This window comes from Prosopis cineraria, unplaced genomic scaffold (genome assembly GCF_029017545.1).
Source record: "Prosopis cineraria cultivar Desert tree isolate PC_DT_omini unplaced genomic scaffold, ASM2901754v1 PC11, whole genome shotgun sequence".
Lineage (NCBI taxonomy): Eukaryota > Viridiplantae > Streptophyta > Magnoliopsida > Fabales > Fabaceae > Prosopis > Prosopis cineraria.
Window position 1 is genome coordinate 13,970,877 of NW_026555342.1, and position 22,178 is coordinate 13,993,054.

The 22,178-nt window shown below is 34.9% G+C and overlaps 3 protein-coding genes and 1 non-coding gene across 5 annotated transcripts; 3 read left to right on the plus strand and 1 right to left on the minus strand.

Annotated features, from left to right (window-relative positions):
• The first annotated feature begins 7,283 nt into the window (after nucleotides 1-7,283).
• Nucleotides 7,284-10,219, plus strand: LOC129286871 (uncharacterized protein At4g18257-like). The gene is made up of 3 exons (XM_054922954.1): nucleotides 7,284-7,728; nucleotides 8,524-8,838; nucleotides 9,505-10,219. Exons 1-3 carry the CDS (start codon nucleotides 7,454-7,456, stop codon nucleotides 9,596-9,598), a joined length of 684 nt encoding a protein of 227 aa, XP_054778929.1. The 5' UTR covers nucleotides 7,284-7,453; the 3' UTR covers nucleotides 9,599-10,219.
• Nucleotides 10,220-14,716: 4,497 nt separating this feature from the next.
• On the plus strand, nucleotides 14,717-14,800 carry TRNAL-CAA (transfer RNA leucine (anticodon CAA)). The gene has a single exon. It is a non-coding gene; the product is annotated as a tRNA-Leu (tRNA).
• Nucleotides 14,801-15,060: 260 nt separating this feature from the next.
• On the plus strand, nucleotides 15,061-17,206 carry LOC129287069 (protein POLYCHOME-like). 2 transcript variants are annotated; one of them, XM_054923224.1, is made up of 3 exons: nucleotides 15,061-15,170; nucleotides 15,359-15,722; nucleotides 16,481-17,206. In XM_054923224.1, the coding sequence occupies exons 2-3, from the start codon at nucleotides 15,366-15,368 to the stop codon at nucleotides 16,814-16,816; spliced, it is 693 nt and encodes a 230-aa protein (XP_054779199.1). In that variant the 5' UTR covers nucleotides 15,061-15,170; nucleotides 15,359-15,365; the 3' UTR covers nucleotides 16,817-17,206. The 2 variants fall into 2 exon arrangements, with proteins under 2 accessions (XP_054779199.1, XP_054779197.1); XM_054923222.1 differs by having other exon boundaries at nucleotides 15,077-15,170; nucleotides 15,364-15,722.
• A 625-nt stretch (nucleotides 17,207-17,831) lies between these two features.
• Nucleotides 17,832-21,178, minus strand: LOC129286885 (serine/threonine-protein kinase Aurora-3). Its single transcript, XM_054922974.1, has 6 exons — nucleotides 20,869-21,178; nucleotides 20,087-20,329; nucleotides 19,463-19,558; nucleotides 18,811-19,025; nucleotides 18,255-18,327; nucleotides 17,832-18,131 (listed from the first exon to the last, which is right to left on the minus strand). The coding sequence occupies exons 1-6, from the start codon at nucleotides 20,992-20,994 to the stop codon at nucleotides 18,030-18,032; spliced, it is 855 nt and encodes a 284-aa protein (XP_054778949.1). The 5' UTR covers nucleotides 20,995-21,178; the 3' UTR covers nucleotides 17,832-18,029.
• Nucleotides 21,179-22,178: the final 1,000 nt, after the last annotated feature.

The following is a 22,178-nucleotide window of genomic DNA, read 5'->3' on the forward strand; positions in this document are numbered from 1 at the left end:
TCAAAAAGAAAGCTTGCACCATACTCACAACTTCCCCTCAAATTTCACTCTATGCTTTCTGATAAAATAAACCAGAATAGCCATCGGGCCCAAGAGCTTTACTGCCACCAAGATGAAATACAACAGCTTTAATCTCTTCCCAAGTTACATTCTTCTCAAGACACAAATTATCTTCACTAGTAACCTGATGTTGAACAAAACTCAAAGCTACAGACATATCACACTCACCACCAGAGGAGAACAACTTCTTGTAAAAAGCTGAGAATGCTTCATTAATCTTTTCCTCATCCTTTAATTTAACCACTTTATTTCTCATTCTTCTACAGATAGTACTTAAGTGAAAAAATCGTGTATTTTTATCACCAAAATATAACCAATTAACTCTTGATCTCCGCCACCAATACTTCTCCTCCTTATCCCAAGCCTCCTCAATCCTCAAAATCAAAGATTCAGCTTCTCTTCTACTTATATCAAACCAACCACCCTTCCTACATTCTTCCAACTCTAAGGTAAGTTGTTCAACCTCCTTTCTAGCATTAGGAAAAGTCTCTCTTGCCCATTTAGAAAGCACTTTTCTACAATTATCAAGCCTCCAAACCAAATTTAGAACTTTATCATCAATTAATCCAATATCAGCCCTCCAACCTCTTCTTACAGTCTGCAAAAAATCAAGATGCTCAACCCAAATTGCTTCAAATTTAAATTGTCTTGGAATTTTAGTCATTTTGAACTCAAGATGAAGCAGAATCAAGTGATGATCTGACCCCACTGGTTCAATATGAATTACCATAACATTAGGAAAATTCTCACGAAAATCAACATTCCCCACAGCACTATCAAGTCTTTCTTTGACACAAGCCAAACCTCCCCTCCATTACACCATGTAAAAACACTACCTTTAAAATCCAAATCCATAAGCCCACAATCTGCCAACATGCTTTGAAAATTCAACACTCTTCTCAAATCCATAAGATGCACACCAAGCTTCTCATTGCTAGTCAAAATATCATTAAAATCCCCCAAACAGACCCATGAGTCATTAATACCAACATAAATACTTCTCACCTTACTCTAAACCTTCAATTTGTCCTCCACTCTTAGTACACCATACACAAAAGAAACATAACTAGGCACAGTCACACTGTTCGAAGACATAGTAACATGAATAATATTACAAGAACTATGCCGAACATTAAGTATTAGTTCATCATTCCACCACAAAGCCAACCCACCTCCACTACCTCTTGGTTCAACATAAAACTTTTCATTAAAACAATATTTCCTTCTCAGCCTCTTCATTCTCCTACTATCCATCCTTGTCTCCATTAAGAAAACTAATGAGGGTTTATTAATTCTACATTCCTCCTTTAGCTTTTCACTATCAAGGCCATCCCAAACCTTGACAGTTCCATGATAATAGACTTATGGCCCTTAGGCGGTTGTTAAAGGCTAGCCACCATTACCTTCAGATAAGTTCATATCATTTTCACCAATATCCATAGCCATCCTAACATTCAATTTCCTCCTTCGACCCTTACCCCTTCCTCTACCACTGCTTGACCCTTCTCTCGACATATTGCCTTTCTTTTCATTCCCACTTCTTATTATTTCTTTCACAAAACATAAACTATCAACAAAATTAGGGAGTAGATTATCACTACTTATCAGATCTCCATCCATTCTCTGTTTCTTACTATTCAAAGGCCTAATAATCTCCTCTGCATCACATTTTAGGCACAAATGTTCCATGATCTTAGCAACCTCCAACAACTTTGGTCCAGAAACAAGAACTACAGCCCAAGCAGTCTTATCCACCTTTGAAACTAAGCCCGTTAAACTATTAACATCAGCATCCAGTACAAATTCTTCAACTTCCTTCCCTTCATAATCTTTACATCCACTGAGCCCAATAGAACTTAGCCCAAACCTCTTATCACCTCCTGTTATCGAGACCACAGGACTTGAGTCAAGTTGTTTTCTCTCACCACTTTTTAGTTCAGGATCTTCTTGAGCAACTTTTTTAGGAAACATATCAGATGCCTTTCCTCTAATATCTTTTTTTTGACTCAAGCCTAATAACAAACATATCATCATCATTTTCAACTTCTTCTCCCTTTGCCTGTTCCTTTTCTCTACCTACATTCCTCTGCTTTTTATCAAAATTCTACTTCCTCCTCCACATAGCTTCTGACCATCCTTCTCTCAACACCACCGTAGCTTCTTCCTAAAGACGAACATGATTCGCAGCTATCAAAGCACCATAATGAGTAACAGATGGATTTAGAACCGACATGAACCTCTCCGTTTTATAACTTCTTGGATCATGTCCAATCCTACCACATCTATAGCAAAAAATTTTGCAATCTCTCATACTTCACAAAAATCCATATTTTATCGTTATTTGGTTTCGGTAGCCAAAAACCAACTATCAAAAGATTTTGCAGATTCAAAATGACTCTGACACGTAAGAAACCTCGGATCAATCTATCATTACACCATGGATCCTCCACCATGACAACTTCCCCCACATGACCACCAATCTGAATAGCATTTGCCAAAGCTATTACTATTAACGAAACATTATGAATCTGAATCCAGATCGGACAAGTACTGAAATCTAGATCCTCAATAGTTTTAGAGCTTGTCCATTCTTGAATATTAAGTAAATGTCCATTAACTGACCATGGGTGTCTACTTAAAATGCGATAATACTCATCATCTTCCGTAAATGTAAATACAAACGCATTGTCCTGCAAACTAGAGATTGCAAGATGAAACCTCCCTGAGGTTAAACACACTTAACTCTAAATTGTGGTAATCCAGGGCTTAACTCATAAGAATTACCAAGTGGTAGGGTTTATAAATAAATCTCAAAATCTATTTCAAGGGAATCCCAATTTGCCATTTCAAATCTCAAATATAATTTAAGGACTTCAAATCAAAGTTTTAAAAACAAAACAAAAGCATTGGAAATCAATTAGGACCTAAATAATGAGATTTAAAAACTCAAAATATTTTTACACAAAATTTGACATGTGCGCCGCGGCTTACGGTTCGCCGTGCGCCATGCGCACTGCATGAAATTTTTACACAAAACTCAATATTTTTACACAAAATTTGACATGTGAGGCGCTGTGTGCTGCGACACATTGCATGAAATTTGATAAATCAGTGCTGTCATTTGACAGCACAAGGAGAAAACTTTCGACGCATCCTAAATCTTCGTCTGACGTCCGATTGATGTGGTTTCGGTGTCTACACTGAACTTTCTCCTAGCTCTAGCTAATGGCACTAGTTTCACACTCGAATTCATTTTCTATGAAAAATTGAACACCAAAACCCATTTTGATATATTTTCACAAAATTTCTCAAATGGGTGTCCCAACTCAACCACATATGCCAATAGCATACACCAACCTTTCGACTACACTCAATGGACTCTTGTGAACTCGTGCAACACACCACATACAATCAAAAACACTTGTTTCACAAAATCACCACTCAACCCTAATTTTCACAAAACATAAAGGGGAGGAAAATTTACACCAAATCAACCATTTCATTGATATTTCTCAAAAATACATATGTTCCTATTTGCACAAGTATTTTGGCCTTAACCTCGGGTTCACAACAAAAACTCACTGACCCAGGGTACAAAATACACTAATTAAACACAAAATCATGCAAGTAGTATACCAATCATGACAATTTATCCTAGTTGGCAATTACATTGACAATTACACATGTAAACAACTAAAAAGAGACATAAAGAGGATTTACTCCACAAATCCTAAGTTTTTGTGTGTTTTCCCTGATTCGAATCCAATGAGCTAGTCCCTGAAGATATTGAAAAATTGAGGGTGAGTACAACCACTCAGTAACCAAGTTTTACTTAACCCTTATAGTTATATATTAATTGCAAATAGATGCAAATAGGCACATAACACATTTATCACATAGTATTGGGCTACGGTTCACAAAACTAATAACCATGTGATCGGGCTTGCCATAAAAAGCTATATCATGTTGTTTTCAAAAACATAACTCAAGGTCGCAAAAATAACAACTATGCGCCCTTAATATGTGTCGACCACAAAACTAACAACCATGTGGCCGGACTTATATGCATGATCGTGTGCCAATCTTGTATCCTCCTGTTACTTCCGACATGAAATCGATGGCTATCACGAGGCTACGTCCTTCACGGACTAACTCAGCCTTCCACTTGTGAGGAGCTACCAGGCCAGGGTTAACTCACTCACTTATGTAATCCAATTTTCCCTAATACTAACAACCATGGGATGTTGTATCCCTAATCTAGCCTCCTCATGAACCGATAGAGACTAATTAGGTTCGAGTCCCTTGTAGAATAAGTGGGACAGTCCCGAATCAACCATGGGATAAGGGCTACCTCCCGATTCCAACGGTCGGTGCCAAGGCTAGTTCTCGGTTCCAACGGTCACTGCCAATACCACGTGGATTTCCAATCAAACTACTCATCTCCTTAGGCAAACTCCCATCAATGATCATGCCATGCACATTTCACACATTTTATGCATTTCAACATTCATTACTCAACACATGAACTCACATAACATGTATACTCCATGTTTTAGCACGTAATTCATCACAATTTTTTTACCCATAGTAATAAATCACAATAATTTCATAAATATCAGAGTGGTAGAATCAATGTTTTCTTCCTCAAAACCATTTCATACTCAAACATTTGCCAATATGCATCATCAAGTTAACTCACAAATCACATTTACAACACAATTAACATTTAACTATAAAAATTAAGGTTTTTCCCGGTTACCTCAAACCTTTGAGAGATCAAAGGTTTACCCCTCACTATAGCAACTTCCCCAAGCTTCAATAAGCTCGAAAGGTGTCAAGACGAACCTCTCTACAACCAAATCATAAGGATATCATCATTATCTAGCTCTTCAAACTTTATCAATATAAAAACTCCTCATATACTATTTTACCAACTCATAACCACTACCTATTTATACCCAATGGGCTCATTAAATTTCACTAATGCACATTATCATTAATAATATCTCAAACCATCATTAATGCACATTAATCTCTCCCAACTACCTCATAAATACCAATTTTTAGATATTAAATGCTCCTATGGACCAACCACTTTCAAAATTATCAATGTGGTGTTTCAATACATTAAATCACTCCCATTAATATCTTTTAACCAATGGAATCAGACCCATACTCATATGGACCGAAAATTCATCTCCCAACTCAAACCCTACCATAACTAATCATAAATGAGAGAGGGAAGGGAAGAAGAAAGACCATAATCTTACCTTGGGTATTTGAAAGCTTCAATCTATCCACAATGGGGCCAAATACCGTGCCCTAGCAGAGCCAAAACCAAGCTCTTCGTTTTCCTCCTTTCTTCCTCTTCTGTTTTCACGCAGCTCACATATCAGATATATCAGATTTTTGGCCGTGCGCTATGGCACACGCTGCCCTCCGCCACGGCGCATAGCATACAGGAGCCCGTTACATTCAAATTGTGTCCGTGCATCGCAACAAACCAACCACGCGCCGCGACATGTGGCACAGAACACAACTTTTCACTTTTTTCGTCCTCTTTCTTTGTTCAGGTGGCCTGCCATCAATCCGGACCCACTTCTAGTGCTGAAATCACAACAATTATGCCAAGTTAAGCCCCTCTAGCACACACCTCATTAACTCACTAACTACTTTAATTAAGTTAATAATTCAGGGTTAAAATTTTTCGGATGTTACACAAGACCTTCCTGAAGATTCCAAGCCTTCCTCACCATTTGCTCAAAGGTAGGCTTATTAAATTCTTTTTCCGATAGTAATTTTCCAACAAGAACATTTTGCTGATCCTCCTTCCAAGTAATCAAATCATCAATTACATTACTAGAATCCTCTACAACCTTTTCACCGAACATTACACCACACCTTCGATCACCACCACCAATCATCATACCACCGTACCTCCACTTACCATGCACTCCCTCAGCAAAAATCCCTCAGCTCTCACGTACACTGTTCGAAGATAATATCAGGCTCTCACTCAGGAGAGAGTCAATTTTGGCCCTTTTTTATATTTTTTTTTCTTATCTATAATTTTTGGGCCCCTTATTGTAATTTTTTTGTCCTTTTCTATAATTTTTAAAGCTCTTTTCTGTTATATTTTAGACAATTAATGATTAACGTTAACTTTTCTCTATGACAGAACTAGATTACACTATTTTCAAAAGTTGAAGAAATAATTTATAGAATAAATGAGTTTAAGATTTATAGTATTACTGAATCTAAAGTTTAAGAATAATTTGTTCATTTATCCAAAATGTAACATTTCTTTTTACTCCAGTCATTTTAAAATAACCAGATTTTAAATTTTATGTTATTAAAATTTTAATTTGATTAAATCATAATTTTTTGATTTGATAAAAATAGTAACTTTTTGTGTTTTAGTTGAGGGGTTAAGTCTAATTTTTTTGAACAGATGTGATAGGTTTTGTTGATTAACAACAAAACTATGAATAAAAGTTGATTTAGTTGATTCAAAAGGGTTTGACTTGTGTCTCATAATCATATACCCACATCAATAAACATGATCAAAAGTAGTGAGGTGTTCGAGAATTTTTTTTTCTTCCTATTTTTGACTAAGTCGATTGCCATGCGGTTCAGTAGAATATGTCAGGAAGTCATATTTTCGTTGGTGGTTTGTTGAGGGAAGAAGGTTTGCTGTCCAAAATGGAAAGTTCAAAGGAGTCTAATTGCTCTTTTTAAAGTTTATGGATCGAGGCAAATCATGAAATGTGTTTTTTTTAGCAAAAGAAAATATGTTTTTAATAAATCATTTTTAAGTATTTTTGTAAACAATGTTTATGGTTACAAGGTTGATCTCAATTTGAACCAACTCACCAACCCTGCTAAAATTTTGTAATATTTTCAGTAGAATGACAGTTAAGTTAAAAAATATATATATCGATAAATAAATTCTAGTAAAAAATTTTAAAAAATATATTATAAATATCAATTTAAATAATTATAAATTTTAGTTATAAATAATAATTTAAACTTTAAATATAATTTTTATATTGAAACATAAATTTTTATTTATAAGTGTATAAATGATATTTATAATTTATTTTTTTTATAAATTTTATTTAAAATTTAATTGTCATTAATTTTTATTTTTTTGAACTTTACTGTTATTTAAAAAATAAGACAAAAAAAGGGATATTAATATATTCTTTGGCCCGACCCGCATTATCCCAGGGAACAAAACCGCCTGCGTGATGAACATGTCAAAACCCTAATTTCCTGTATTCATCCGATCGTGATTCCGATTTGGTCATACAATCCTGGGTTTTTCTCTTTATCTATAATTGCATACTCAACGTCAGATCCGTTTGTCGTGTTATTTTTCTTCAATTTCTCGATGGGGGAAGAGGAGAGGAAGAAGAGGGTAGTAGTGGAATCGCTGGGATGGCTGACGGAATCGTCGATAATGCCCAAGAAGCACCGTGCAATTGCGGGCGTTGGGGCATCGTCGATCATGGAATTGAAGGCTCAGCTCTACAGGTCTCAGGAAGAGTCCAAGAAGTCTCGGGAATTAGCGGGCCCGGAGGTTGAGTACCAACGCGCAAAGTCGAAGATTGTTCGTAAAGATGCTTTCTCCGCCAAGAACTCGGGGGTCGATGCCCGTGCTCTCAAGTATGATTTTCTTTTTTATAATATTTTTTTTCTTCAATGATATTCCCGGTGCCATTGTTAATAGTTATTTGTATTGGATTGAGTTTGGAAATGATAAAGCTTGGCTGGGATTGTTGGGCTCGTATGATTTTTCTGTCTCCTTTGTCACGCCCTCAGGCTGAAAATTGCATCTGTTCTCTTTGCTATTGATAAAATGTTGGGGGGAGGTTGGTTTATGTATCAAGGCTTAGTCTGTATCTATACCTGTATAACTAATAAATCTACAGGATTGTTAATAAGCCATGGGTGATCATCGTAGCTTGCTAGATGGAATTCTTTGAAATACACGGAACCCCACCGTTTACATACTATCAACATCTCTAGGTCTCATTTTCGACTAAAATTGAAGACATTTTGTCTCTGTAATTACTTTTGAAACTAGGAAAGAGTTTTTGGAACTAAAAATGAATTGATTCAAGCGTTGTGCTTTCAAAATGATGTTGGTTCTTTTCGATTAATTTTAACATAAAAGCAGTTGAATGTGGCTTATAAAATTTATGCACCAATTTCGGTAAGTAGGCTTTAGTTGGATCCATAAAATGTTTTTTTCTTCTTACATGCGTTGAACATGCTAGCTTAACATTGAAAGAGAGGATAAGGGTGAAAAGATTGATGATAATTGATGAGGCTTCAAGTTCCATTTGATGCCTAGTATTACTGATTTATGTGTGTTTATCTCAATTATGCTAACATTTCTGATGGATCTATTCAGCTTGTTCTTGTTATGCTGAAACTTCAGTTGCTACCATAATGCAGGGACAAACTTGAGCTAAAAGCAGTTGAAGACGGATCAGTTAGCTATGCAGCATTAGAGAGAAAAGCGGAGTTATATGATAAGTTGGTGAAGGGAGATTTGTCTGATGAAGAGGATAAAGAAAAGTATTGTGTGGACTTTTTCAGAAAGGGGTATGAGCAGGATGAGTCACAACCACCACAAAGCCATGGTGTCTCTCAGACAGCACCGCAAGAAAATGAAGATGGTGATAATGATGCTTCCGTGTTGTTTAACATTAAACCTTCTGCCCGAGCAACTGGAAAAGCTGACAATGTTGAGCACAAGCGCTTTATTAGGTATGAGATCAATGCTCTTCATGTATTGGTTTAACTCAATTTAAAGTTTCTTGTTCAATATGGAAATAGTTAGAATACGACCATGGAAAATTTAGTCTTTTGATGGTTCTGATCGGGAATTACAAATCAAAAGTTTTTATATGATGGGTGTCTATTGCCACAGCTCTCTACTGGATTGTGATCGAGCTTGCTTATTGAGTAGAGTGTATAGATTATTTTGCTTTCCCTCTGTTCTTACTCCTGCAATGCCACCACTTACTGCTTTTTTTCTTAGAACAATGTATTTAGCTCATGGCAAGTGGTGGCATAAATTGCTGTGGAAAGATTTTACTACTTTAGTAGGACAAGTCTTTCCTATTTGGACTTCTTGAATAAATCAAGTAATCATGAGAAAAAGACCAAAGTAGGCTGGGCAGGTAGGCTCGGTGAGAAGTCTTGGTTTGGATGGTGACGATGCATATTCCTGAGCACTAACTAAGGACCAATCCTTACGTACCTTTTATGTTACTGTTAGAACTGTTTTATCATTGAGTTGCTTTTTTGTTAATTACTCACTTTTTTTATAAGAATAATTACTCTCTTTTTTCTCTCATTTGTCATGGATAAAATTATAATCAATGCCTGTATCGCTGATTCTATAAATTTCCTTTTGATTTTGATCTGCAGGGAAGTACATGAAGAAGCTAGTCGAGCAAGAGAAAAGGCTTCTGACATAAAATTGCGAAGGCAGAGCAGGTGGCTGCTCATCGAGAGAAACTAAAGCAGCATATCTTCGGAAGAAGCTAGATCAAATGAAAGCTGCAGCCAGTGGATCTGAATCTCAGGACAAGCTCACATGATAGCCACTGAGCCTCTTTCTACCCCAATTTTATGATGACCAATGTGCATCAATCTAGCAGGCTATCTTGGACAAAAGCTTGAGGAGCCTAATGGCTTGGTCTTATGCATCTTAAATGTGTTGCAGATTAAAAAAGGAAGAAAAAACTTCCAACATAATTTCTTGATGCTGCTGCAGCGTTGTGTATCTGGCTGCATTTATTGTAATGAAAAATCGCGACCTGACAAGTAAAGAGAAAGGAAGAGGATGAGCGTCAAGGAAAAACCCTTTTTGCCCTTGTACATAATGTAATTTGAATGAAGGGTTGAGTTGTGCTTGGAAACGCTCGTCTCATTTTTGTGAGGTAATCTATGCCGCTATACGGTGAATCAATACTTGTCAGTATATGCAGAAATATTCTTTGGGATTGAAGTTACACCGCAGATCATTTTGATTTGTTTTCCTTGCTGCTTCTCTCTTTCCCAGAGCTACAATACAAGCAACATTTTCCTGAAATTGTATGAGTGGCAATGATTCAGTTATGATGTGAATGACCATGAACAATCGCTGTTCTTCGTTGGGGGACAAAAAGGTCAATATCTACGTGTATTAAGTGCATGCAGAAAAGTTACCAGATAGTTCAGACTTTAGAGTTTAGAGATTAAGCTTTTGGAATAAAAGTCACCCTTCAGATCATATAATTGGTTACGGTGGTTTCCCCCCCCCCCCCCCCCCCCCCTTTTTTTTTTCCGGGAGTTGTCAAGCAACAGCCTGGCGAAGTTATATGGAAGTGGTAGACTGGCAGTGACGAGCCGATGACCCATATGTGATATCGTTTAGTTATTCCTCGGGTTAAAATCGGTGTCCATAAAAGATTAAGGTTAGAACAATTAATTTATGAAATTCAGGATAGTTAATAATTTGTTAAAGAAAAAAAGTTTATATAAGTTGGATTTCTCTTTTAAGGGGGGCCAACTTATATAGTAAGCTTTCGATGGCTTAGAGGGAAATAGAATTCGAAATGTAAACAATTTTTTATCACGGAAAAACACGCGAACTGTTTTGTTTTCACAATTTAACTAGGGAAAATGACCAAAAAATTCATTTAAATTAGATAAATGATAGATTAATCTCACAAAATGGTATAATTTTTCTAGAGTCCCTTAGGATTTTTTTGTCATTAAGGAATCAAATAAAATGACAAAATTGCCCTTAAAGTAAACAAAAATTTCAATCCTCATTGAAGAAACTTGCGAATTTTTCTAGTCCATCTCGGATTCTCAGGTTCTCCATTCACACCTTAATTTGTGGTATTCTTCTGGTCCGTCTCCCTTTCCTTCTCCATCTCCTCCTCCTTCTCCTTCTCATTCTTGTGTTCCTTTTTTTTAGTTTCTGTACATGGGTTGTTTGTTTTGTTTGGCTGCTATGCGTGAGTACATATAAACAAACATTCTTCCTCTATTGCGTTTGATGTACGTTGGTAAATTTTCTCTCTTCCTTAAAATTTTCTTCTCCATATGTGATAGTTGAAGTTGATGTGAGTTATTGTGCGTAAATAATTGAAATCTTCATTTTCTTTCCATGCTTAAAGCTGAAAGACGTGGGTACTAATGTTTACTCAGAGGGTATTGATAAATTACAATTTCTTATTGAATAGTTGCGAATTTAGGAACAAAACTTGTTAATATTAAAACTAAAGTTGTGAATGAAGACTTATAAATTTTCAACTTTGATACATGTCTCAACTTGCACACCATGACTTATAAATGGCTAATAAATTATTGCGAATTTAGGGACAAAAGTTTTTAACCTAAGAACCAAAGTTGTAAATGGAGACTTGTGAATTTTCAAGTCTGATACTTGTCTGGACTTGCACATTAAAACTTACGAATGGCTAATAAATTATTGCGACTTTATAGACAAAAGTTGTTAACTTGAAAATCAAAGTTGTGAATGGAGACTTGAGAATTTACAACTTTAATGCTTGTCTAAACTTGCACACCAGGATTTGCGAATGATTAATAAATTGTCGCGAATTTAGGAACAAAACTTATTAATATTGAAATCAAAGTTGTGAATGGAGACTCGCGAATTTTCAACTCTGATGCGTGTCTGGGCAAAAGTGTCATTTCTTTTAATTCCCTAATGATAAAAAATTTCAAGAGACATCAGGGGAATTATATCATTTCGTGGAATCAATCTATTATTTACCTAATTTAAATAAATTTTTCTGCCATTTTTCCATTAAACTATTTATGAAGTGCAAAAAAAAAAACAGAAGAAATATTGAATTAAGTATCTAAAACAATAAGAAATGTCTGACGTAAGTACTTATTGTCTGACGTAAGTAACAATCAACGTATTGTAAATTTGTAATGTACGAATTAATATAGAGTAATTAATAATTAATCCAAAAAACTAGTCAACTGGTTCGATTCAAAGTTTGATATTGAATTTTTTTAATATGAGGTCATAGAAATTTAAGTAAGGAAAGACATCAAGATATGATTTTTTTTTTTTTGGCCAGAATCAAGATATCATTAAACTCATAAGTTTTGGCACTATGAGTATATCATCAAAAACCTTGATATCTAAGTTGCTATTAGGAGCCTGACGATAAACCAATATGTACATCTATTAATTTCTTGTTCAATTTGATTTACTCTCTAAGTGTGACATGAAGCCTTTCATATTCAATACTAATGGCCATATTGTTTAGTGCCATGAAAGCTTCTCTATAAATAGGGTTGGAAATAAACTTAGCTAAGTTAGTTTTTGATCAAATAAATCTAAAATTATGCGGTAGGCTTGAAGCTTGAGTTTGTCCTGAAACCTATATAAAGCTTTGATACGGGGGCGAGAGCGAGATTGTGCTAGTTCGGGACAGAACCCGAAACATGAATAAGAGATAGAAAACAGAACAAAGAAATGTAAAGAAGAAAATATGATAATGAATGAAAGCAAAGATAAAACAAAATGATAAAGGAAGATAATGATAAAAGAAAAAAGAAAAATTAGAACACTTGCTTTTAATAACCTTAGCCTTCAAGACACCATAAGAGTTGATCAGACTCTTATTCATACCAGTATTTACCTCAATTCCGACAAACAAGCACAGCTCACACAGAAAGTTTTATCAAACTCAAGAGAAAATTCTCATTCATAACTTATCTTAGAAGAGTACATAAGGGAGCCTATTTATAGGCAAGATAGAAGACTTTAGAATCTCTAACCCTAGATGACTCTTTCCATAATGGCACCATCTCCTTAAAAAGGAACATTTCTTATTTCTTGGAGATTAACAATAATGGTTAGATGAGAGAATTCAAAACTTTCCTAATAACAAAAGTCTTGCTCCCTAAGTCAAATCATCTAATAAAACCATAATAATGAAAAGGACAACATTATAGCTCAAAATCAAAAAGGAAAACAAATTAAGTCTTGAAATTTAAACTTAGAATAAAATAGGAAACAATTTGAATTCGTATTAAAGGCTTGAACATGATAGAGATCACAGCTTCTCTCTCCTCATTTATGATCATAAATGGCGCCTTCTCATCTTCAAATCAGACCATAAATGGAGTCCCATTCTTGACCACAATATCCCTTAATCTTATTTAACACATGATGAATTAAATAGGGGATCTTTAATGTTGTAAGCAAGTGTGGATCTTTTTCATTGAGCTTGTTAGACGTATGAAGCTCATTAAAGAACATGGGCCTTGAACTTTTTTAATGAGACTAGTTAGAGCCTCCTTCATAGCTTTGGTTCGAGCTCTAGTCATTGAGCCTCTTATGCTTTGCAATGAATCCTTAGGCACATTAAACTTGAACTCTTGGACTTCCCTTAGGCTTGGCACGCATACTAGCTCCTCTTGGACCTTAAGCATGTCCTCTCTCTCCTTATGTGGACCATGCTCTATGTGTGGTCCATCAAGCTTTTATTTAATAGCTCTAGCTTGAGCCTATTTAAAAGTAAGTCTTTTAAATAAGATTATATATTAATTTTAAACGTCTCAACATATTTTAGAACTAGAGTTGGTAATTTGGGTGAACTTGATTTATTTAGACTTAACACAAATGAGCATGACTTGAATAAGTCTGAATTTCTTGAAAAACCTAAATAGCTAAGCTTAGCTCGAACACCCTCATTTTTATTTTAAAATTTATTTTAATTTAATTTTTTGCTTTAAAATTGATTATTTTTATTTTATAAAAAATATAAAATATACTTTTTGAATACCTAAATGGTGTATAAGACTCACAACTTTTTTTTTAAAATATATGGGTCTTAAAAATCTAAAAATCAATATTAAAATATATTTTAAATATTTTTTGAGATAGTTTACAGATTAAAAATAATAAAAATATGACAATATAGATATTTTAATTTTTTTAAAATATATATAGTAATGCACTTAGATATATGGTATTTTAGTATAAAAAGATTTAAAATTTAGAAAACTAATTAATATATATATTTTATAAATATAATTTTTTATCCAGGTATTTGAGTTAAACCTAAACCCGATCGAGCTTGGCTCGAGTTTTTTTAAGCTTACTCAAACTAGCTTGAATATTAAAAAATTATTAGTTTATTAAGCTCGGCGCTAAAAGAATTACCGACTCTATTTAGAACTATTAAAATATATAATATATAACTTGATTTATCAATTACAAATCAATATATAAATTTAATATGATTAAAAATATAACTAGCCAAATAAAAAGAATTAGATTGATTAAAAATCAAATGATAAAACTAATGTTTGTGCAATATATTACATAATATATATAGGTAGGCTAGACTTTGTAAAATAAATTTAGCCTATTTAATTAAATAAATTTAATTAAAAATTTAAATTTAATTTATTTAGTAAATAGATTAGATTGGAATTGAAATAAATTAGTGAGTAAAACCCTGATACGAGCATGTCAATAAGCTGGGTGGGTTGAACCAAAAAAAAAAAAAAAAGAAAGCTGGGCGGGGTGGGGTAATGGTTACATGTGAATAAGCTGTTAACTTGGAGAATCTAATTAGGAATGAAACTTGCACCGACTGTCAGGATGGCCGAGTGGTCTAAGGCGCCACACTCAAGTTCTGGTCCTCGTGAGAGGGCGTGGGTTCAAATCCCACTTCTGACATTTTTATTTCCGAATGATTTTTCCTATTCATCCGATCTTAATCAAAGATTCCTCAATTTCTCTGCATAAAAACTCCTGCTGTATTTCATTTATTAATGACATTTTTCCTTTTTCCATTAAAATAATAAAAAGATTCCTCAATTTCTTCTCGTTTTTTTTTTTGGTGAAAGATTCGCCAACGTCACTGACTCACTTCGATTCGATCCGCTCTCCGCACATTTCAAAATGAAAACGAGCCGTTTTGAGAATACAAGTTGCAATTTGTATGAAACCGCCCATTTCTCGTTTGAAAATCGAGCCGCTTTGGTCCTCCCTCTTCGTTTCTTTTCTTTCACACTCAGAGACCATCGCCAAACCCTTTCATTTCAAGGTAAATCTCAACTCAATTTCCTTCTCTTTCTCTTCATTCCTCTCTCGTGGCCTTCCTTGGATCCGTCTTTATATATGTGTCACTCTACGTCTCTCTGCCGGATAATGGAAATGTCGTCTTTGTGTCAGAGTTAGATTTTTCCGATCCCATTGATTTGATGTTACATAATATAAAAATTAAATATGAAGGTTAGGTATGCCGGAATCACGAGACAGACGGCTACAGCCTGTGGACATTGCGGCAGTATTCAGTCGCCAGAGATCTGGTGCTATTGGCATGGTCGATGATGAGTTGGAATCAGCTTTATTTCGATCCACACCGAGTCGAGAAAACACTATCTGGACGGCCTCGGGCCAAGCCGCCGGGTTGGGAGTTATGCGAGCTGGGGGGAACGTCAGCGGCGGTTTTGTTAATTCGAGAACCGGTTCACCTACTGCGGACCGGAACAGTCCGTCTTGGACTGATCGGCGGGTAAGGATCCGACCATCGCGGAGCGTGCTACCTTCTTGGTACCCAAGAACTCCTCTTCGTGACATCACTGCTGTTGTGAGGGTAATAAGCACCTTTTTTCGTTCGTCCTATATCTGCTTTTGAGGTTTATTGCTATGCAAGAAAACCCGTCATCCTTATTCAGATCCATATTTGTTCGGTAATTAATTTTGAGAGGAAATTCTTGTTGTTGTCTTACTTAATCCGTGGAAAGCGTAAAGAAATTATGTACAGAGGTTCCGAAATTCTGCATGTTTTTAGCCTTAATGATCTGACATCAATGGTGAATGGACATGTATTGGGGGCTGGAATTTAATGTGAGCAAGAATGATATCCAATTAGACGTTAAATTGTTCTTTGAATCTCAGTTGGATAGCTTGTTCTTACGAATTCAATAAATAGGTTTAGAATTAAATAAAATCTACACTGACCGACAAGGGAATAATGCACTAAAACCATACGAGAATATTGTTTTTAAACGCTTTCCAGAACGGGGCAGTGTGGTTATTTGGTCAAAGGGTTGCCTGTAGAATTAAAGTTAAGACGGCAAAAAAAAACCCAAAAATTGTAATCTTACATTCATGAAAGCCTTGATATACCTTCTGGTCAATTTTATCAAATAACTGCATCCTTGCATGCCTCCAGTTACTTGCCAACAGATCCCTAAGCATCTTACATTTTATCTCAGACTACATGTCGACCAGATGAACCAATTGTCATGTATCATGCTGTATGGTTCCAATTGTTTTAAGAATCATGTTTTTGCTTCTTTTAGTTTCCGAAAATTTCATAATGTTAACTAACATGGATCTTTGCTTTAGGCAATTGAAAGGAGAAGAGTTCGCTTGCGAGAAAGCCGAGGCCAGCAACCTACGAGTCCATCTCCAGCTGATCAATCTCTTGCAAACTCTCCAAATCCAACCAATGGTCACAAGCTCCGGACACCTGCTGGCAGTAAGTTCCCAAAACTTTTACTTGATATCACAAATCAGTCCGATGAAAGATCAGAATTTCTAACACCACAGAAGAAACTCCTTAACTCCATTGATATGGTTGAGAAAGTTGTGAAAGAAGAATTGCAGAAACTAAAGAGAACACCAAGCGCGAAGAAGGCAGACAGAGAAAGAAGAGTTCGCACTTTGATGTCCATGCGCTAATTTTGAGGTATGCTATATTCATAGTGGGACTATTGAGCTGGAATTGGAGAAGCAAGCAAGACCTTACTGCGTGATTTATCATCCTCTGATGATACTTTAGACCTCGTTTTTTCAGTTGGATAGTAATCAGTTTCGTGTGCGTTCTAACATTCTTGCTGAACGTCTTGGAGCAAGATTAGTAAGCACATACATTTGGTCCTTGATAGGTTGGGGTAAGGATAGTACGTATCATTCAGTCAAAAATGTACATAAAGCGTCGGATTTCCATTTTCATGGCAGTACTTGAGAATGAGAACTTTACTTTGTACCGTTACGTTAGCTACCAATTATGACCAGAAATTGTTCTTTTGTACCGTTAAATCACCAGAATTGTCATCTAGCTCCACTCAAGCTTTCTTGTTTTCATTTTTAAACACTTATGCCAAATGCCAATCCAACTTATCCAAGCAGTCCACGCGATCAACAGCTTTAGAACATGCCATATTGCCTGACCCTATAATTTCTGTGTTGGCTAATCATTTCCATAATTTGCTTACCGATAACCAATTAAATATTCCATTTTCCTTGTAATTTGCATTTCCAAGATTGCTGAACTGAAAACCATAGAACATACTCAAAAACTTGCGCATAATAATTGTATAAATATTTTGTAATTTAAAATTATAATTACGATATTTAGACGAACAGCGAGACGGAATGTCCCGAACAAGAATGACCTAATCTAATTGATATAAAGATGGAGTGGTCTCCATGACGTTTCTCCAAGCCATACTCCAACTCGTTCAAAATTCTTTTTGTGGACCTGTTAAAATATAAATTTAGCAATATCTTCTATCAAGCACACGAAATCCTTTGAATGAATTTTCTGCATTTACATCCATATATGCAAAGCTGAGGTAAAACATATAGGTGTTATGTTAGTTTGTGATAATTGGCAGTTAACGCGATGCAAGAAACAATCCTAGTTCATAACACCAGAAAAACGGATGCATCTCACTAAATCGACACATGGTACTAAGGAATCTTAGAAACACCAGTGTGTTTCCTTACAGCCACTTGCAAAATTCACCCTATTCCAGTTAGATGTACAATGTTTATCCTTCATATTTCATCACAACCATGCCAAAAGATAGTCAGTTTGCTTGCATTTTACATCAGATCTATAATTCTAACGTCCAATCCCTCAGAGACATAGTGATTGGAGGTGTTAAGCCTATTTATTGCAGATACCCTTAGGATCAGCATTCTTAAGTATCCAAGGATGCTCCATAATCTTCTGAAGTGATAGTCTTCTTGAGGAATCTTTCACCAAGAGCTGCATCAGTTTCAAAATTGCAATCAGAAAATGGTAATTAAATATATCCATTGAAAAGATTTGCTAATATAAAAATAATATAAATCAGATAAATGGAGATGAATATGAATAACATAAAAATACCCTGCTAATCAGATTTTTGGCTTCTGAAGAAACAGAAGGAGTAGAAGGGAAGTTTAGGTCAATCTTCATTATCCTGCGTAACGTTAAATGCATAACCGTTATAATAGTTTGAGGCATAGAAACTAATATGGTCAAATCTAACTTCAAATAGTATAAAATACTACTAGCGCACGTGTGTGGTGGGGCAAGCGTGCATACGCACATGGTGATTGTTAAACTCCTCACCAACTAGAGTGTAGAGATCAACAATATCCACACTTGTTTGGACCAAAACTCTCACTTTCCACAAAAGACATAAAAATAGGGGCATACACTCTCTCTCTCTCTCACACACAAGGCTTTAAAAGGTTATGAAATTGGTTAAAAAGGAAGTAATATTGGTGTCCAATATGTATGTGTCCAAAACAGGCCTTGGCAATATTGGTGTCCAAGCATTTTTTTTTTCCTTTTCTGTTTTTTGGTCAAATATACTCGCCTAAAAAATGGGTGTATTTGTGATTTATAGCTGACATTAACATTTATCTACAACACAAAATGGGCACATGCATTTGATTACCTCTTGAAGGTATCAACTTGACTCTCAGCCTCAAATGGGGGAGAACCATAGAGGAATTCATAACAAAGAATACCCAAAGTCCAGTTATCAACAGAAAAATCATGTTCTTTATTTTCTACCATTTCAGGTGCTAGATAATCCAAAGTTCCACACATGGTATGTCTCTTACTTCTTGACTGTACAGACCAACCAAAGTCTGCAATTTTAAGCCGGCCCTGCAATTAAAGCATGGTCAAACTAATTGCATGGGTACCCTTGAAACAGAACTAATATAATAAACAGGAAGCAACTAGTTACTGAAAGGTTTCATATCATAACTGCAAAAGAAATCAATATTTTGAGTATCAAATGCTTCTCGATTTTCTTTTAACTGGTTACAGTCTTTGTGTGATTGAAGAGAAGAAAAGGAAAGGAGTTGGACACGAAAAAGAAATTGGCAAAAGACAATTACATATACTTTCATGCACATGTCAAATTTCAGGAAAAGAGAATGAATATTCAACCAAAATCCTGATGAGGCCAGAGATGTAAACATTATTTGTAGAAATTGCAAACTTTGCAAACTTGGGATTCAATTGAAAAATCCAATTCTGGCTGAGTTGCTGTAATTTACAACAAAGAACATACAAATAACAGAGGTAATTTGACGTACCTCATGGTCAAGTAACAAATTCTCGGGCTTTATATCCCTATGAATGACATGTTTCTCATGACAATATGCCAACGCCTCTGTGAGGCTCAAGATATACTAAATCATCAGGAGAAAAGAGTTAAAAGTCAATTCAACAATAAGAATGGTCCAAATATAAGGAGCACAAAACAATACCCTCTAATAAGATGTTCAGATAATGAAGAATATATTTATATAATTTTTCTGTCAATTTCAAATCCACTTTTTGCCAAATCCTTCTCTTTTCGAAAATTTTCCAGAGCAGCCTTATTCATTTAATAACTACTATCAGCAAAGACATCACGGTTTGAAACTTGGTAAACATTTCAGAAAATGCCCAAAGTCCATTCAATCTCTTTTAGTTACTTCATCAATTAACTCACAAAACAAGCCTTAGCTTCCTATGCTCTAATTCAGCTTTCTCAAAACTATTTAAAGTAACGCCTGGAAGGATAAATGTGCATTCTCCAAATACAGGACGGCGAATCTTCCTCCTAAAAGAGGCCATATCAACGCTAAGGCTCGACAGTGAATCAACATGTCAGCATGATAGAAGAAGCAGGAAGGGCAATGTGCAGCAAGCACAAGGTGACAAAAAAGGATTACCGTGGCTGCTTGCTTCTCAGTGAGATGACCTTTCTTTCTGAGCTCCTTGTAAAGCTCGCCACTATGAGCATACTCAAGTATCAAGAAAACCCGTTCGGCATCATGAAACCATCCATAGAGACGCAGAATGTTGGGGTGGTGAAGACTAGTCTGAATCTCCATCTCTCTCCTCAATTGATGATGAATTCTGTACTTTTCTATTTGTTCCTTGAAGATAACCTTCAGAGCCACAATATACTTGCTCTGAAAGGAATTAATCCATAAATAACTATCTAGTCGAGTTGGTAATTCCAAATCAATTCAAAGAAGGGGACAAGTGAATATCACATGTAGATCCAGCACCAGCAACAAAGAGAAATAATAAATAAGGGTCCCTTTGGCAGTTATGAAAGTATATAGAAGCTAGCCAAGTACCATTCTACCATAAATAATAACAGCTAACAGCTTCCTCTCAACTAATACACATTAAGGAATTCATGGTAAGAAATCACCAAACCAACAGACAGAAAGAAGTAAAGGCTACTTCTTTGGTCCACTGTAAAAATGAAGGAAAACCTTCAAAATTAAAACTTCAACCCAGACAGAATTGCAGTGAAACATTGAAAAGGAAAATCGGATCTTTATTAAATTAAAAATGACAGATCAATCGAACCAGCATAAAACAATATGACTATTTTTTTTTCTATTAATTCCTAGAATCTTAAGCGAAATTTCACCGCATAAGTTGCCGAACGAGCCAAGCAGAAATTAAGGAAAGGGAGTTTGTTAAATCAAGTGAGTACCTTGACTTCCCGAGCGACGTAGACTCTACCGAATTTCCCCTTTCCAAGAGGTTTTCCGATCTCGAAATCTCTCAAGGACCATTGCTTCTTAGGGTTGTCTTCTTTGGGTTGAACTCGGGAAACCATTTCGGTGTTTGGTGATTCCAGAACTGAAATGCGAAAAATTAAATGAACAGATTACAGTTTCAGAGAACTTGTGAAGTGGCAACTAATGGCGACTGCGGGAATCAGAACCAATCCGAACAATTAATCGAAGATGGAATTCGCGGAGCAGAACAAGTCATCAAGTAAAGCAGAAGAAGAACGAAATGGCAAGGAAGCAAATTTAAATGGAAGAGCGCGAAGACGATAAACTCTGTACAATTTACGTATAAAAAATTCAGTAATTACCACTCTCTCAAATTACAAAAAAGTTTTAAACAAATTTTTTTAAAAAAAATATAAATTATAAAAATATTCTTTATTTAATATTTTATTTATAAAAGAATATTGAAGAGAAATAATAGAATAGAAAGAATAATATTAAAAAATATCATTAATAAAATTTTATTTTTATTAAAACATCTTATATTATAGGATGTCAAATCTCTCCTAAAAGTATCTCACAATTTAAAATTGAGGTAATACTAATTTTTCTTATTATTTATTATTTAATCTTGTTACTTTCAACTACTTCACTAATCTTAGTTAACCCATTAAATGACTAAATGTTTTAAAATAATATAAATTTTTTTAACTTTATTCCTATTAAAAATATGAAGAGAAATATATAATATATAACAAGTTATAAAATTAAATTTACAACAGGGTAAAATTGGGAAATGATAATAAATAATTATCCTTATGCCTTGTATCAAAGACTAAAGAAATTATTACGAAAGGTGTCCTATAATAAGTATAGGAAAGAGCATATGGTGATTATAAACACTAAATTACATTTATAATATTTAAGGGAGACTAACATTTAGGTCCTAAGGGGTCATAATCAATTTTAGAGTACCAACAAAGTCTCCTAATCCTTTAGTAGTATAATATCATGTCTAATAATTTTAGAAATTTGTAAATTTAATTCTCAATTTTATTATAATATATTTATATTCTTTATTAAAATTTGAAAAATAAGTTGCAACTCTATAACAATAAAGTTGCAAATTTAGAAGCCAAACTTGCGAATTTGTAGAATTGTTAGATATCATATTTTTTCACTAAAGGATTAAAAAATTTTGTTAACACTCTAAAATCTCTCAACTTAAATTAATTGATTCTCTTAAGACTTAATTATTATTCTCCCTGTTATTTATATTCAATTG

Bases quoted from the DNA above. Each gene is read 5' to 3' on its own strand.
- LOC129286885 (XM_054922974.1), bottom strand. From the start codon at position 20,994: ATGGTTTCCCGAGTTCAACCCAAAGAAGACAACCCTAAGAAGCAATGG. The intron at 20,330-20,868 runs GTACTCACTTGA...AATTCCTTTCAG, and splicing joins ACGTCGCTCGGGAAGTCAAG to AGCAAGTATATTGTGGCTCT. The intron at 19,026-19,462 runs GTACGTCAAATT...CTTTAATTGCAG, and splicing joins ATTTGTTACTTGACCATGAG to GGCCGGCTTAAAATTGCAGA.
- LOC129286871 (XM_054922954.1), top strand. From the start codon at position 7,454: ATGGGGGAAGAGGAGAGGAAGAAGAGGGTAGTAGTGGAATCGCTGGGA. The intron at 7,729-8,523 runs GTATGATTTTCT...ACCATAATGCAG, and splicing joins GTCGATGCCCGTGCTCTCAA to GGACAAACTTGAGCTAAAAG. The intron at 8,839-9,504 runs GTATGAGATCAA...TTTGATCTGCAG, and splicing joins GAGCACAAGCGCTTTATTAG to GGAAGTACATGAAGAAGCTA.
- LOC129287069 (XM_054923224.1), top strand. From the start codon at position 15,366: ATGCCGGAATCACGAGACAGACGGCTACAGCCTGTGGACATTGCGGCA. The intron at 15,723-16,480 runs GTAATAAGCACC...TCTTTGCTTTAG, and splicing joins ACATCACTGCTGTTGTGAGG to GCAATTGAAAGGAGAAGAGT.